The sequence below is a fragment of the Python bivittatus genome, unplaced genomic scaffold (assembly GCF_059951505.1).
Source record: "Python bivittatus isolate LINGU-HERP-01145 unplaced genomic scaffold, Pbiv_v1 ctg000610_np1212, whole genome shotgun sequence".
NCBI lineage: Eukaryota > Metazoa > Chordata > Lepidosauria > Squamata > Pythonidae > Python > Python bivittatus.
In genome coordinates, this window is record NW_028277088.1 from 22,048,797 (window position 1) to 22,067,502 (window position 18,706).

Consider the following 18,706-nt stretch of genomic DNA (forward strand, 5'->3'; position numbering starts at 1 on the left):
GTCCCAATTGGAGGACTGTTTAGAAATTTGGACTGCATATACAGATAGTCCTCAGGTTATGACCGGAATTTCCATCGCTAAGTGATGTGGTTGTAAAGTGAGATGTCACATAACTGCGTTACTTTGCGATGCCAATCCCGACAGTCCCCGTTGCTGTCATTAAGTGAGGACCGTGTGGGTTGTTAAGCGAGGACCTCATGTGACTGTGACATGGGAAGAGACGCTGAAACTGCATCCCAGGCAAGCAGGTCAGCGGGTGAGAGCTACTGGCAGGCAGGCAAGAGCTACAGGCGGATGGGTGGGTGCTGTGGGCCGGCGCTAGGAAGTGTGGGAGGGTGGATGTTACAGAGTGTGGGTGGGCATGGAGTGCAGATGGGTGGGTGGGTGCCATGGGTGGGCACTACGGAGTACAGGCAGGCACTACAGAGTACAAGTTCCCGATGCCACCCAGGGGCTCCTCAGAAGAAAAAGGGGCAGGAGCAACTTGTGACTTCCTGCCAAGCTTCCCCATTGACTTTGCTTGTGGGAAACCGGCAGGGAAGGTCACAAATGGCGATCACATGACTGTGGGATGTTGCAACCATCATAATTGTGAGCTGGTTGCCAAGTGCCCAAATCACAATCACTTGACCACAGGTATACCGTGAAAGCTGCAACTTCAAGGACTGGTTGTAAATCTCCTTGTTCAGCACCATCATAACTTTGAACAGTTGCCGAATGAGTGGTCATAACCTGAGGACTACCTATAGTAGTTTATATGTTTAGTCATCTCCCATTTGTTTTTGTTAAATAAACTGAATTAGCTATTAATAATTTAAATGTATAATAGACCATGAAATATGTGTGTGTGTATGTGTGTGTGTGTGTGTGTATATGCACATATACACACATATATATGTATACAGACATACATGCAAATGGTTTTGTTTTATACATTTTTATTTCATATATGGGAGACATAAGGATTTTGTATATTTGATTCCTCTTTTCTTTTTTACTATTTTTTCTTTTTTCTTTCTGCATGTATAATAAAAATAAAATTTAAAAAATACAATGGGGGGGCTGAAATCTAAATTTCACCTTTGAGAGGCATGCAAGGGTCCACTTTCTAAAAAGTGGGGAAGGTTAGTAAAAAGTGGGTGAAGCTGGGACAAATATTAGTATATTTTTAACTGAATTAATTAAATGCAGTTAATATGATTTGACTATATCTACTGTATGCCATGATTTTCCTTGGTTGTTACATTAGAATTAAAAATCACTATTAATTTTTGGAAAGCTCTGGGCTTTGTTTTTAGGTTTTTTACTTAGTAAACCTGAATATACAATCCAATTAATAATGTAATCATATCAATAGTAAGGATTTAGTAACTCCCCTCTTTTCATATTTAAGGCTACATGCAACCTTGGGGGTCCACTTGTGCTCCTCTGAGAACTGTGTGGAATTACTAGGAATGGTTTTTATGTCATATGTAAGCTATCCAAATGTAGAAGCCTCACTGAAGATGGAACCAGCAGGAAAGGGTTTAACTACACTGTTGTTCCTCAAAGGGAAATGTAAAACTTTTTTTTGTAAAAACTTTTATTGAGATATATAAAAAGCATAGTTAAAATACAAATCAGAAAGTATAGCAAAGAAAGAAAATAGAACTAAAAGAAAAAGACAGAAACTAAAATAGTGAGAACAGATAGAAAAATGAAATAGAAAGTTACTTCCAACTATCTCCAATACAGATATAAATACAAATTTAAAAAAGCTTAATCTTTTACCACTAATTAATCCAAGTTCACATTATTTCTATCAGCAGAAACCATCTAATCAAATCCCACAATCAAAGCTTCATTTTTTTCCCCACCCAAGCACATAATCTAAGAAGGGTTGCCATGAGGGGACAAATTTAGAAACAGTATTGTCTCTTATTAACACTGTTAACTTCGCCATTTGAGCCAAGTCCATTAATTTAATCATCCATTCTTCCATTGTAGGTATTTGTGAATCCTTCCATCTTTGCGCATATAACAGTCTTGCAGCTGTGGTCATATATAAAAGCAAAGTTCCATATTGTTTCTCCAATCCTTTCTCCATCAAGAGACTTAAAACTTCTTGTTCCATAGAGGAAACCCCTTCCTTTCATCCTTTAGTTTTGCTTTATAGAAAAAACAATGTTTTTTTTCACTTGGCTCAGTCTTAGGGTCAAGAACAAAGAAAGGGGTAGTGGAGGAAATACTGAAGACTGGAAAGTGTGTGGAGAATTCAATGCTAGCAGTGCAAATCATGGGTGAGTGAGCAGAGTGACTCTGCCAGCTACCAATTCAGCAGACTGGCAGCCAAGAAAGTTTGTGGTGGTGGTGGAGACCACTCCATCTCCCAAATGGAACTAGAAAGTGATGGCCTGCAGAAGCACTGGTGCAGTGCAGAGGAGGCAAGCAGCCCAGTTGGCACTGAGCCCTCCACAAGACTTCCATGTGTTGCCAACAGTGGGATCCAGCAGCCGGATCCAGACCAGGTGATGTCAGCATTCCCAGGTTCCTTGCAGGGGCATGAAAGTCAGTACAGCAGCATGTAAGCCATTCAGACCACAATGAGCACATGAATTGGATCCCCTTTCTCCCCATGGTAATGGGAAAACTGAGGAGCACTGGAATGGATGATATGTCAGAGAAGGGGGACAAGCTTAAATAGAGGAGGGAAGGATGAGCTCGTCTAACAAGGCCACAAGTTCAGGTCCCTTCCATCACCACCTAAACTTCAATGATATGAACATGTGACCTTTTCCCAGAAGTTGACAGAAGCAAACTGCTTCAGAGAAGACATTAACAAACTAGCTAGAGTAGCAGAGCTCATGAGCAGCCTATAATTGTTTGCCAGATCCATGGTTTCTGGGGTGGCTCAAGCATTGGGAGGTTGCTTATGTTGCAGATAACTCTCTGCGGGGGGGGGGGGGGAAAGCTGTTTGGAGAGTCTGTTGACTTAATAGAAAAGAAGGACAAAAAATAGTCCTTGTCTTTAGTCCCAGAGGAGGAAGGGAGCAGATACAGGATAAGATGTCCTTCTGGTCCAGAGACAGCACTTCATCTTTTTTTGGGTAGGAAGGGAAACTGCTGCTGGAGTTCCCAGGCCTACCAGCATAGATAAGCTACCAACAGGCAAGGCAGAGGAGGCAAGAACCAAGAAAAATGTTCTTCAAATTCATAGTACCACTTCTTCTGCAAAAAGGTAACACTAAAGTAGTATAATCATGGGAGTTTGTTATAGACTGCCTGGTTATACAGAAGATATAGATGAGGCTTTTCTGTGACAGATGACCACATTTTCCAGAAGCATGTGATAATGGCAATGGGAGATTTGAACTATCCTGACATCTGCTGGAAATCTAACTTCGAAGAGTCACAGGTCCACAAATTCTTGTCCTCTCTTGCTGACAACTTCATTTGTCAGAAAGAAGTACAGAGAAGGGAATCTGTTATTTGGCCAGATAAATTGAAGGAACTAGAAGAGGTGATTGCAGAACTGCTAACCGTAATTGTTGAAAACTTGAAAAATGTCAAGGTCCCAGAATATGGAGATGAAATATCAATAAATTGAACAACAAATGCCATTGTTATTCTTTTGTCTTATGCTGTTTGTGTGTTTTTTGTATTGTTTTTTTAAAAATGTTTTTAATGATTGTAAACCACTCAGAGTCACTGGGAGTGAGGCAGCATATAAATTTAATAAATTACTATTATTATGGTTGGTTGCACAATCAGCCAGATGTTTAGACTGGATTTGGCATTTTTACCCACCTATCAAGTCCTTCCCAAAGACCTGGGATAGGCAGACATTGATTGATGGTGTTAAAGGTATCGTTGCTGCCTTTTGCAATTGACTGATGGTGATTTTGTCAGTGTTGATGGTCTTCAAGTGGTACTCCAGGTGTTTTGGGATTGTACAGTACTTAAGTAGTAGTGTAATACTATACTGTAATACTGTAATAGTAATAGTTACTATCTTAATAGTTAAGATAGCAACTATTGGTACTATCTTTGCTTTCTTTTGCCATAGTTGTTCAACTTCTGTTTGCAGGTCTTTATATTTTGTGATTTTCTCCAGTTCTTTCTCTTCTCTTCTGCTGTCTCCAGGTATTACAAAGTCCACTATGCAGACTTTTTTGTCTTTCTTATCAACAATTGTTAAGTCTGAGGTGTTGTGTGGCAGATGCTTGTCTGTTGGAATTCTAAAGTCCCAGAGCATTTTAGCATCTTCATTTTATATTACTATATTTATATATAATTTATTTATATATTGAATTTGTCACTGCCCATCTCATTAAAAAGCGACTCTGGGCAGTTATCAGGAGATAAAATCAATTAAAATACAATATAAAAACAATCTTAAAAATAATAAATTCCAAGAGTGATGGGATTGGCAAATAGCTCAGGGAGTGACATCAGGGCGCCAGCTACCCCCAGGATTGATTAAAACTCTTATCACCCCATGCAAGCTGGCAGAGCCAGGTCTTAAGTCCTTTCTGAAAAACCAGGAGGATAGAGCCCGCCGTACCTCTGGGGGGAGAATATTCCAAAGAGCAGGGGCAATGGCAGAGAAGGCTCTCCTCCTGGGCCCTGCCAGCCAACATTCTCTTGCTGACAGGGTCCACAACATGCCCTCTCTGCCTGACCAGGTGGGACGGATTGATGTAAGGGGGGTGAGACGGTCCCTCAGGTAACTGGGATCCATATCATGTAGGGTTTTAAAGGTGATAACCAACACCTTGAATTGGACCCTGAAGCAAACTGGCACCCAATGCAGCTTCCGCAGCAAAGGTGTTATATGTGCCATCCTAGGGGCACCCAAGATCGTTCGTGCGGCCACATTTTGAATCAGCGGTAGCTTCTGGATACTCTTCAGGGGTAGCCCCATGTAGAGTGCATTGTAGTAGTCTAACTGAGAGATGACCAGGGCATGAGTGACTAACCAGAGAGCCTCCTGATCCAGGAAGGGGCATAACTGGTACACCGCACGGTGGGCAAAGGCCCTCCTGGCCACATCTGCCACCTCCTCCTTGACCAGGAGTTGTGAGTTCAGGAAGACCCCCAGATTACGCACTGGGTCTGTCTGGAGCAGTGCAATCCCATCCAAAACCAAAGATGGTAAATTCCTGGATATAAAGGGACCTCCAATCCACAGCCACTCCATCTTACCAGAGTTCAGCTAAAGCCTGTTGCACCCCATCCAGACCCCACAGCCTCCAGGCACCATGAAAGGGTGGCCACGGCATCACTCAGGTCACCTGCAAACTTTGTCTGTTTTGTGGACCTACCAGTTCTTGCTTGTAGGCAAATGGTATTTCTTACAGATATTCCAATGCACTATTGTGGCTTCCTTGTCATGCTGTTATTTGTACAGTAGTTAGTCTGGGTGATATTCTTGCAGCAGCTAACTAGGTAGGTCACTGTTTCTTCAGCTTCTTTGCAGAAGTAGCATTTGCTGTCTGTTGCTGTCTTCTCAATTCTGACTTTATATACATTTGTTCTTAAGGCTTGGTCTTGTGCAGCCCGAATTAACCCCTCTGTCTCTTTCTTCAACTTTCCTGCTTTCAGCCATTGCCAGTCTTGTTGTTGTTTTTGTTGTTGTTGTTGTATTTGTGAGTATTTGGCTAGGAATGCAACAATTAACAAGAGACAGCAATAGGCAAACTGTCTTTTTAAAAAAAGATTTTATTAGATTGGGAGAATTTTGTGAAGATAGTGTACCTTGATCTTAACAAAGCATTAAAAAAATCTCTTATATGTTCTTTATATGTCCTTTAATAAAATGATAAAATATGAGCTAGATGATACAACTGTTACATGTATTCATACTTGGCAGAATGACCTCACCCAGAGAATACTCATGAATGGTTCCAGTTCAAATTGGAGAATGGTACAGGTAGTCCTTGTTTAGTGATCACAATTGAGACCGGCAACTTAGTTGTTAAGTGAAGCAGTTGCTAAGTGAAACTGCAACTTTGCTTATGATCTTATTTCAGCTTTCCTTTGCTTTACAGACTTGTAAAGGTCATAAATGCGAGGAGTAGTCATAAAGTTACCTTTTCATCACCTTCGTAACTGCAAACAGTCAGTAAATGGGCAGTCACTAAACAAGGACTACCTGTATTGAGTGGAAATCCACAGGGCTATGTCCTGTATTGTTCAACTCTGAAGCAAAACAGTTTTAACGGCTCACAAAGAATCCAGTCAAATGGGTATCCAAACAAATGGGTCTATGCCATAAGGTGTTCCAAAGCATACAGGGGAGGATTATCTTCAGGTCCCTGCCCCATGGGATTGGGACTCTAAACTAGCCCTCCCTGCCTACATGCACGGAGGGCAGACTGAATTTAATGGGTTTTTTTTATTATTTTCTATTTGTATGTTGCCTTGAAATACAAATGATAGAAGTGGTCATGTGAGCCAGCAAGTTTTACTTTTAATTTCTTGGACATTAATCTAGAGACACTTGCCTTTAGTGTGAAGAAGGTACTAATTTTGTAGAGTTGTTAGTATTGCTCAGTTTATAAATGTGAAGGGCTTTACGTATTATACTACTGTTAGCTTGCATAGAAGCTAATCCCTTAAATGATTCTATACCTGCCATTTTGTACTGTTCCTTGACATTAGCCTGTCTTTAAAAGCCTGCACATTTTCAGCCCAAAAAACAAATGACGTTTTGCAAAGTGAAAATGGTTACCCTGTGAAAATGTTCCATTTATTAGAAGAATAATCCTAACCTTGGAACTAGAAGTCTCTTGCAGTGATGCATCAGAAGTTGGTCAGTTTTTAAAAAGGTTAGGCAGTAGCTGGTATGAAAACTAAAACTTTGATGTTTGCCTTTAGGGGAAAAATATGAAATTGAGAACTGTCATTAATGAATTCAGCCTATATCAGAGGCTTATGGTATAAATCTTATGGTATAAATTTTTATTGTGTCAGGTTTCTATTCATTTGTATTTAGCCTTTATTCTTTCAACAGCTAAAATGATGTGATTGCTTTAGAAGTCAGAGGGCCTTAGATTTAAACTCTATATGAGGCCAGCAGAAAACTAGATATAGTTTGAAAAATAAAGTTCAGCAACGGGAGATTTGAAAATAGCAAATATATTTATACATCTGGAGATGGAAATTCTATAGTCTAAACTACTATCTTTTTAAAAGCAATGATTTTGGCAATACAGGCAGTGTGTGCTTCCATTTGTGGAGTAGTTACTAGTTGCCAAAAAGGAATCTGATCTCAGTGTATATGTAAAGGTTATACATTTCTGTGATTTTGGGCATATGTAAAGAATGTACAAAATGATGGATGGGTTTTTGTGCACGCATAGGATATATATTTTAAGGGTTAGAATTAATTTGTCTTGCAAAATATCTTTATTTGCTACTCCTTGATTATTTATGGCCCTTGCTGAGCCAGCCCAATTATGAGGTTTGACATGGCTTCCTTGCAACAGCTGGCTTTCTTGATTATGACATAAGCGGTCTGTTGACAGTACTAGTATCCAGCAGTATGTTTGAAAGATTGCCATGAACAAATTAACAATAGCTATGATAACAATTTCATATGCTTCACTGTTTTTACTAAGCTGAAATGATGTACAAAACATGGTCAGCTGCCTGAACAGCAATGGTTCTTTAAAATGGCTACCGTAAGTAGATAATTTGAAATGATTCTGTATATGAATGCTTCTCAAAGTGATTGTAATTGTCTTGAGCAGTTTTCCTCCACCTGTTGCTCTCCAGATGTTCTGCATAGTCCAAAATTTGCATCAAACCCACCAAACTGTAGCAGTATCTTTAGAGGCTATAGCATAGATACAGCTAGTATAGATATGGCATTAGCACAAGAGGATTTGTAATCTTAAGTAAGTGCTACCAAGCCATTTTATTAAGAAGTACAACGGACTGAGAGCCCAGTCTATATGTTAGGCCAACCTTATAGATTGCCATGTGATTCAGAGGCTTTGGATATTCTGTGGCATGTTTAAATCAAGTCTAAAGGTTCTTTACCGATGTTGGCAATTAACTTACCGCAGTGTATTCTTTTTTTAGACCAAACCACACCAGGAGACTTAGATTGGAGTACACTAAAATTGTTCTTGGCAATTCAGAAGTCTAGTATTTCAAGTAAAAAATGTGGTATTTGCACATTTAATCAATATGCCTATATTTTACTAAGTGGATTAGTTTCAATGCACTTGACTTTGAGCAGTTTTGTTTCTTGGATCTTATTAACTTTTTTAGAATCTTTGCTATTTGACCAAAAGCAGTGCTGCTTAGAAATCTATGTCAAATAAAAGAGTGCATCTGTGCATCTAAGCTACCAGTACTAGAATGAGTTAAATGTAAGGTCTTCCTGGCATCATAAAATGAAACTAAATTTATGGTACAGTTAATATGCTGTTCATTCTTGGTGACAATATGAAACCCCAGAATACATGTGTTTTACTTTTAAGAAATTGCTAGTTTAGATATTAAAATATATTATGTACTCGTATTGATTTTTATTACATGATAACTAATATGAGTACTGCATTACATTTATTATAGGATGACTAGTGTGACCCCTTCAAGCTAGGGAGGAAAGAACTTTAAAAATTCTCTTGAATTTTTTCAAGTATATACTGGTTTTGTGCCAGACCTTAATTTCCCATCTTTTAAACATAACTTTATGTTAAAATGGCATGCACAGTCTTTCTTTTCCTTTCCTCTGTGACTTACAGGCTTTCTTTCTGTTTGATACTGAGAAAACAATCAAACTGGCTATAATTAGTTACACTCTTAATTTATTCCTCTAGTATCTTATAAGAATCATGATTATACATATTTCATTTCCAGCTTATTCTTCCACTGAAACATTCCTGTGTAGTCAATTAAATATTCCTAAATCAAAAATATTCACAAAGCTGTACACCATCAACAGCATATGTATTGGCTGCAGCACTGCTGCAGAGCCTGAATAGAATGTCTTCCTGGGAACTCCACAGGCAAGTCCATCGCAATTTATGTGAAAAAGGACAACCCAAAACCTTCCTTCCTATATCCATATGTTGGGGATGAAATTTAGATAGCTACATTTCTTTCCCTGATGATTGTTGACACCTACATTGCAGTTCTGGTGAGAATATCCTGTCTTCAGGGATTTCTTTGTTTTTCTGCTTATAATTTCCCCCTCTTTTAGTCGTAGTTCAGCCGTACCATTTCAGCTTGCTAGTGCAGAAAGATGTGAATTCAGTTGCTGTGAATGAGCCTGGCCTGATTGCAATCAGAAATGTTCTTAGAGGAATGCTAAGGAGTTACAGATGAATCTAACAAGAAGCATTCTGCCACCAAAACGGTAAGGCTACGCTTGTTTTTAAACCAGGATAAATTGAATTTGAGGTATCTTAGTAAAACCAATCCCTAGCTATCATTTGCTACTTAAGTGCTATTCATTCTGGGTACATGTCAGGCTTGCTTTCTGTTTTCTTTTGAATGCTTAAAATTAAGCCAGATAAACATTGTAGCTAGTTCAGAATGACCCAAGAGACTGTATACTGTCTTGAGATCCCCTGGGGATTAAAAGAAGAAACCTCTTTTTCTCTGTGAAAACAGATGGGGATGTTTAAAGAACTAGGCATCTTGCCTATAGTCTGTTTTATTAGAGTGGAAAGAGGATACTACAGACAATTTTGTTCGTATATGCTTGGTTGAGTGTCCTCTGGGACAAGTGGATGAAAGACATGACCAATCACTTTTTCATCACTGCAAACAAGTCTGTGTCATGCTGGATCTAGATGGAATAAATAGCTTCAGTAAATTAGAGGTTTTCCTTAATGTGGAAGGGAGGAAAGCCATGTACTACACTGAAATGAACCTTGAAGGAAATACCAAATGATGTGAGGTCAGCAGAAGTGTTTGGTTTGTTACCTGTGTGTTGGCTTTATATTGATGTTCTAAAATATTTGAAAGGGATTCATGAAAGTACTAGCAGCAGATTAGACCTTAGAGGAATATTTAAGTGTATGTGAAAGTGTCAAGTCACATATGTTTAAAATTAAGATTAAATCTCATTAATTGGAACATAAAATATATAAACTGCATATTGCTTAGGAATAGACTGGCAAGTGGATTGCAGCACAAGAGAAATCACATAATTCATTTTACTTAAATGTGGTGCATCTGTCTGTTATCTAGATCTCTGTATTAGTGCTTAGTTGTTTCCATTGAGTTCATAAGAGGAGGTCTGCTGGCACTCAGAACCATCTATTAATATTTTCATTCTTTCTTTGAAAGTTCAAATTTAGAATTTTAGGTATGGAGAAAGTTTTTCAAATCCGAGTGATTTTGAAGTCAGTGGATAATACTTCCTGTAGAAATAGCATGAGAAATTTATATATAAGTTTAATTAAGTAATAATATATTAATGTCTGTTTGTTTCAAATGGGGCTAGCAGATAATGAAATCTTCACTGTTCCTGTCTTTATCCTAAGGACATTACGTGACAAGTCCTACTGGAACTAGAGTCTCTTATGGAATACATCAAAAATCAATTCTCACCATACTTTTAAGGGCTGCTGTTATAGAAAAGCAAAGTTAGGCCCATGTGATGTGTATTGTATTGCAAATACTTACTTACTTACTTATTACTTACTTATTTATTTATCAATTAATCAAATTTATATGGCCGCCCATCTCACACAAGATGACTCTGGGCAGCGTACAATAAAACCAACAATTAAAACTTATTATAAAACCACTGAAATCACTCACATTTTCTTAAATGTGAGTGACAAAAGCTGCTTTCTTTTCTTCTAGCTGAGCCAAAATTTTACAATTTGATTGAAATGGAAACTCCTTTTATGTGTGGAAAACTAATCTCATGAATTTGTGGTAGAATAATTACTTTTGCTATATATAGGTTCTAAGTGATATTTTATTGTTTTATGAAATAAGATGTCAATGCAGGCATAACAGTTATTTGCATTTACTTTTTTAATTTAAAGGTAGAATGTGAATGATGATTATTATTTCTTTGCTCTGAATTTAGCCATATGAACCTCTAGTTATCTGTAGGCTTTATGATTGAACAATTATTTCATTAATACGAATATCTAAGAAAACAGCCCACCAGGATTGTGTTGCCTAAATATTATTAAGTTACATTCCTATGAGCATTAATTATGAATTAATAAAGCTTCTATTTTATCTCTAAACTAGACTGCTACAATCTGTCTTTAGATGGGATTGATCTAAAGACAATTTGTAAAGTTTATCTAGCCCAAAATGCAATATTCTTGATGCTAATAGGGCCCAAAAAGTCTGAACATGCAGCTTCACTCAAATTCAATTATACTGGCTGCCACAGTATTTTCTAAACCATGCTATGTACTGGTCTAGGCATAGTCTCAAAAGTTTAGGAGATGAAAGGTTATTTTAAAGATCGATCAATCTTTATGATTCTTATAATAACTGAAAGGCTGAACTAAGATTTCTGTCTATGTGTTTGCTGTTAGAGTGTGTTTGATCAGTGGGTATGAAAGACAGATCCTTCTACTTGTTGACACCAGAGTTGTGCTAGTCCCTTCTGTTTAATATTAATTTGGTTTTTTCAGTAAAAGCCTGTAAGAAGACCTTAAAATTTTATTTTGCATTTTGAATTGTATTTCCTTTAGATAATTGATAGCTGTATGGTGTACCATACTCTTCTCATTCATCCATTTGATAAACCTGCACAATCAGCCTATATATCATGTTTGATTCTAAATATTTGAAATAAAAATATTTGTATTAAATTACAAGAAAGACTCCATAAGTTCAATCCTGGTTGCTTCCAGCAACAGCCCATAATATGGGCCATATAGCCTGCTGTTTGATTAGAATTGTTTTCTTAAATTGCTATAAAATAATGACAGCTGTTGACTTTCTATATCAGATATCTGAGTTCAGATTTCAGCCTTGCCCCAAAATGTAGAAGCTGCTCATATATACATAAGTTACATACATGTCAAAAATTATTTTTAAAAGAGAAAAAGATTACAACAAAATACAAAATAGTAAATATGAAAAAGAAGAAAACATCAAACAACAGCAATAAACCAAAAATGATATGAAATGCTGTATTGAAGTGACTAAGCCTCACATAAAATCATATTGATCGGTCTTGCTATTTCATTGGGAAAGGGCTGATATAAAGGCTGAGAGTGAACACATTTTTAGGTATAAGAGTGGATCAAACATACTTTCATCTCAGACCTATTTCTTAAAAAAAAGTTTTTATATTTATTTGTTATGTTTATATCCCATCTTTCTTCCAGGAGTCCAAGATAGTATATGTAGCACCCCCTTCTCTCTGTGAGATAGATTGGGCTGAGAGTGAGTCTGGCCCAATCTCCCTCACTGAGATGGACTTCAGCCTGGCTAAATCTGGTTCTAGTCCAACCTATTAATCACCATACTACACCAGATGTAGCCTAAGAAGAATAGGCAATATTCAGAAATAAGTGGAAGGAGCAATCTCTCCTCCTACTCCCACTACAGATGCCCAGGTTACAGATGACCCATAGTTAAGAATGGAGCCTATTATAGCAAAATTCGGGTTAAGTACCCAATGCTTTGAGTTCATTACATAATACTACTTGTACAGTATTATATAATACTGTTCCAGCTCACATACAAATGTGACTAGGCCAAAATTGGGCAGACCTTGGGAACGGAACTCGTTCTTAAACTGGGGACTACCTGTACCTAAAATTTAGGACCTGAACCACAAATAATTTTTTCTTTTTATCTGTGCTGCCAATTCCATCTATTTATATGGTATTGCAATTAAAATTGTTATTTGAATTATTGAAGGCAGAGTAGACATAATATTTGGGGGGAAGCAAAATAGACTCAAATTACTTTTCCAGCAATATTATTCCTGTTGTCAAGGGTTATATTAGATATACATAAGGCTTAGCTCATCTGGATATAATGTTTTCCAAAATGTGATGTCATTTTAAGTGAGTCACAGTTCTTTAAGACCTTTTCCCCCTCTCAGTTCGTTGGATCATCTTTTGAAATTGGTTCTGAGAAATGGAGTCTCTTGAGGCAAGGCTCCACGTATTAATATTATTTCTTTTGGAAAATAGGAAACTAACTTCTTTAATGTACTGGAAATAACATGAGAAGCGTGTGTCTTCACACATTCTGTGAAAGCTAGATATATAAAGTTAATGAAATCTCAGCCTTTAACATAAAGCTCTTGAAATCATTAATTCTCCTAGAAAACTAGTATTTTCACCCTTTTTGACATTTGGTAATGAAGCCTTTTAGAAATAAATTTGATTCTACTATACAGAAACAGTGCCAACAAGAAGTACCGTATTTTGTGTGTGTATGTGTGTATAGGCTTTCAGCCAATGGTTCCATCAGTGTCTATGAGGATGGAATGTTCATTCATGCAACTGAAACTCAGCTAAGAATTGTTTGAAAGCAGATTCTACAGTTTGCTCCTCGTGTTCTCTACCATAAAAAAATAATGCTTTTTAGACCTCCTGCAGACTAGAAAATTGATAGTGCACAGAAAGTTTTCCTTCCTTGTGCTTCAGTACATATACTCATGTTACTCACTGCCTGTGTTTGACTAAAGTATAGCAACAGTGACTCAAGTCATGTCAGTAGATCCCAAGACTCATAGGTAGCAGATGCCTGCTTTTAAAAAGCCCCTTTTTGTTGATTGCCAGCGGGCAGAGCAATTCTTAGTTGTTGTAGCTCACAATATATTAAGTTCTTTGTTAACCAAAAGTGAATCATTTTGTGAAGTGTTTTTTAATTTGTGTCACCAAAACCAGGCAAAAACTTACCAAAAAGCAAAAGAAGCAAAATTACAACTACATCTGCAGCTAAAGAAATATGGGATTCTTGTTGAATGTGTTGAGCAATTGTCATGTTAAGTACACATTTTACAACGTATATTGTGTGGTTATTTTATTTGGCTGTTTTTACATTTAATTTTATTGCTTTTATTCTATTACTAGAAAGAAAAAAGGAATAACCAAATATAACAGTTAAAAGAAAATACAAGGAAACAAACAAATGAACCAAAAGGCAAGGAAAAAAAGGAAAAAAGAGAGCTGTTGAAAAATACAAATTATATCTTGACTGACCAGTGAAACACTGATCAGACTTTTGCAACATAAGCTAAATGCCTGGTCATATCCAGCAAAGGAACACCTGTAGGATTTTAAATCAGTTGCACTAGAGCCTTTTCACTAAAATAATCTTTTTAATTGCAGCATGATAAATCCAAAGTTCTTCATACTCAATAGGTTGCACATTTTGAAATATAATATTGCATTTGTATCTTTAACCCTTATTTCTTTTCCCTATACCTAGTAATAACCTTATGAATATTAAGCCACAATGGTGTTTACAAGCCCAAAATATATGAGCCAGTGTCTCTTTCTAAATGTAACACTCCCAACATAAAGAGATTGAAACCCAGTCCTTTGTATTCATCTTCTGAGGTGTCCAATAAAAATGGGAAAGAATCTTGTTGAATTAATCATCTCTTATCATAGATATTTGAATAATAATCATATTAAAACTCTAATGCAGTGATTGATTGATTGACTGATTGATTGATTATGTGCCATCAGGTTGTTTTCAACTCCTAGCAACCACATAGATAGATTTTCTCTAAGACAATCTATCCATAACCTGTTATTGGATGCACTCCCAGTGGTGAACTCATCGCTGCTGTAACTGAGTCCATCCACCTTGCTGCTGGTTGTCCTCTTCTCTTTCCTTCCTTCCACCTTTCCCAGCATTAGAGCCTTCTCCAGAGAGCTGGCTATTCACATAATGTGTCCAAAATAGGATAATTTGAGCCTGGTCATTTGTGCCTTGAGGGAGAACTCTGGGTTGATTTGTTTGTTGACCCATTGGTTTGTTTTCTTGCCTGTCCACAGTATTCTCAGGAATCTTTTCCAACACCAAATTTCAAAGGCAGCAGTACTCTTCCTGTCTTGCTTCTTCAAAGTCCAACTTCCTCTTCCATACAGTGTCACAGGGAATACCACGGCTTGCACAATTCTGATCTTTGTAGGTATAGACACATCACAGCATTTGAATATCTTTTCCAAGGCCTTCATGGCTGCTCTACCAAGTGCTAGTCTGCAGTGTATTTCTTGACTGCTTGTCCTTTGCTGTTGATGGTTGATTGTAAAAGGCAGAAGCTGTCCGTCACTTAGATATCTTCATTGCCAATTCTAAGGCTGGCTGTTCTACCTATTGTCATTAGTTTGTTGGTCTTTATATTTAATTTTAGTCTCATTTTTTCACTATGCTCCTTGACTTTTAGTACTAAGGCTGGCAGAACCTTTGTATTTTCAGCTATCAGGGTAGTGTCAGCAGCATAGAGCAGGTTATTGATGTTATTTCCTCCAAGTTTAAAACAATGCTCATCTTCTTCCAATCCAACTTCCCTCCAGATATATTCAGCGTATATGTTGAATAAATAAAGGAAGAGTTATGCAGCCTTGTTTCACTTCTTTGTCAACCTGGAACCAGTTTGTTTCACCATGTTCTGCCCAGACTGTGGTTTCCTGACGTGTGGTATAGATTTCTTATTGTCAAGACATTCTGAGATTCCCATTTTCCTGAACACATTCCACCGTTTGACATGATTAACACAACTGAAGGCCTTTCTAATTGATGTAGTGTATATTGACTTCTTTTTGATATTCTTCAGCTTTTTCAGTTATTCAGCGTGCATCAACAATAATATCCCTTGTTCCTCAGCCGTTTTCTGAACACCTGGCATCTCCTTTTGTGTTGTATGATCCTAAGCATTATGTTGCTAGCCTGTGAAATTAAGGATATTGTACTACAGTTTGCATACTCTGTTAATTCTTGTTCCTTTAGTGTAGGTATGTAGATCAATCTCTTTCAATCTGTTGGTGTCTGTGTCATTCCCCAGATTTGCTGGCATAGTTTGGTTAGAACCTTTACAGATTCTTCTTCTGTTGCTTGTCCTATTTCTGTAGATATTCCACCAATTTCTATAGCCTTCCAACTTGGTAATGACCAGAGTGTTGATATAAATTCATATTTTAATACCAAATGTTCTTGTAAATCAAGATATCTTCTAAGGCAGCGTTTCTTAAACTTTTTTATCTCAGGACCCCTTCCTACTTTTAAAAATTATGGAGGACCCTAAAAGAGCTTTTGTTTGTATGGGTTAAAATGCAAGAATGTTAGAAAAGAATACCAAATCATTTTTTCCCTAACCCATGTTTTTGAGACATGCAAAATAATCTTTGTGCACTTAATATAAGACCTTTATATAATACTAATCAAAATCCCTTGCTTTTAAATGGAGATATGCACCATTCTTCATGGTTTTTTTTTCATTTAAAATATTTGTATTCTGCATCTCATTAAAAAATTCTGAAGAATTTCACAAAGCATTATTTTTTCTTTTTATTAAACTTATTTAAAACCAAGTTGTAAACTGTAGCTCATAATTTTGCAAAATATATTGCTGCAACAAATGGTAAGAAGAACAAGTACAAATTTGGCAAGATATGTTAGTAGTAAGGATTTCCATCAATAATTAATCAGTGAAAACTTGGATTAATTATTTTCAATAGGTTTGCATTAATATCAGGACAATTAATCTGATACCGCTTACTGAAAATTCTAATACTTTGGCTAATACTGAATATACTATGTGGGATAAAATGTTATCAATGTACTTTGATGCTGCATGTGAAATCTTAGGTATGTTTACTTGAACTTCAGTCCCATTAGGCTCAGTGGGCTTAGTTACTCCATTGTATGATGTACTGTATGTTTGTACTACTGGGGTTCTGCTTATAGAACTGCACAAATGTCTACCTTATATTTAGACGTTTTGTATTTGATATTTTGGTTTTTGAAAATCTTATCACTTGAAAACCTTATTCAATTCTGCCTTTCTTTCCAAAGTATTGTATATATAATATATACATATATGCTTTGGGATTAGCTTTTTATTTTCTTTTTATAAAAAGCCCTTATTCAGCCATATGGGGAGATCATAACGATATTTCTTCCAGATTATTGTCAAACTAGGCGACCATTTCATTGCTGCTCAGTATTAGAAGCTTGATGCTCTCAGAAAATAATTTAAGTAAATTGAGTCCAAAGTGACAGAATCAATTTAAGCATTGCAAAGAATGGAATTATAGAAAGTAACTTTAGAAAGTATCATGCTTATACAGGAAAGCTTTTTATTAAAAATATTATCTCACGATGGGGTTGGAGTATTTGTCACTATGAAAGTTGGTCTTCAGCTTATTGTGGTTTTGAATCATAAATTTGCAAATACTTGCTCCCCACTGAAAACAGTAACATGATCCAATCCCAATTATATCCATATAAACAGGTCACAGAACTATAATGAGATGAGTGAATTTAAGTGTTTTATTGACCTGTTGAACACTGGACTGGTGGTTGTTGAAATATTGATTTATCTGTTTGATTTTGTGAGAAATAATTGTACTATACATAGACTTTTTTTTTTACAAGCCAATAATGTGATGTGTGATACAATGGTGTATATTAGAAAAGTTTCAAAACATATGGTACTTTATTAATTTTTAATTGTAGAAAACTAAAGGATCAATCCAGATGCTTGCCAAACTTGTGGTTTCATTTAATATATCAAAGAATTATGGGGAGAGGAAGAGTATATAATTTTCTATATAAAAGTCAAAATGCTTAATTTGACCTGCATTTACCAGTTTTCCAACATGTTTATTTCTTTGGAAGCCATTTTTTAATTCTAGCTGGGCTTGCTGCCATTAATGGATACACATTTTAAAAATGATTCAGGAGGATCTTACATAAAACTATGGAAATATAGGAGAATATTACCTTTCTTACCCTGCCAGTCTGCTGATAGTCTTCTTGAAATACACTAGTGGTACAATTAGAATTGGAAATTATATTTTTCCAAGCCCTAGATTTATTCTAAATAAAAATATTTTAACAAATAAGCATTTAATAACCATTTTGTCTCCTTTTCTTAGATATGTGTCACAAAGATGTCCACACGGAACTGCCAAGGAATGGATTCTGTGATCAAACCCTTGGACACAATTCCAGAAGACAAAAAAGTCAGAGTTCAGAGGACACAGAGCACTTTTGACCCATTTGAGAAGCCAAATAATCAAGTAAAGAGAGTCCATTCAGAGAACAACGCCTGTATTAACTTCAAAACTTCATCTACTGAGAAGGAATCTCCTAAAATCAGACGGCATTCCAGTCCTAGCTCTGTGAGTCCAGACATGCTATATTTATCTCATTTAAATTCTTCAAACAAGTTTCAGATATGTTGGTATTTTAATAGCAGTGTTGCTTAATACAAAATGATCCTCTGAAAGTATGACTATTTTTAAAACTTTCACAATCTTTTTACTATACTATGGGCACTTTAGTCTCAAAGATAAATGCAGAAATTACTCAAAGATTTTAATTGCAAGTATTGTTCACTAGAACAGTAGTTAGGGCTGTACAGATCATCTGGAGGTGTTTTTTGTTTTTGACAATGCACATCAAAGCAGTTGTGTTCTCCCAAATGTTTCTTCAACTATTTCAAGGGCCTTTGCTGATTATCTCTATATGAAACCTTGTCAATATTGTCACTTTTTTTTTTAATGACATATATTAGAGTATAGGTAGT

General features: G+C 36.5%; 1 protein-coding gene across 3 annotated transcripts in view; it reads left to right on the forward strand.

The window, feature by feature from the left end:
• CDK14 (cyclin dependent kinase 14) overlaps nucleotides 1–18,706 on the forward strand; it is a 251,509-nt gene that overhangs the window by 45,542 nt on the left and 187,261 nt on the right. For 2 of the 3 annotated variants that reach the window (XM_007424673.3, XM_088150533.1), the window contains one exon: nucleotides 18,054–18,299. In XM_007424673.3, the coding sequence (XP_007424735.1) occupies nucleotides 18,054–18,299 (246 nt within the window). Of the gene's footprint in view, nucleotides 1–9,218; nucleotides 9,353–18,053; nucleotides 18,300–18,706 lie in introns of those variants that run through there. The other variant, XM_025164414.2, reaches the window with a different exon arrangement.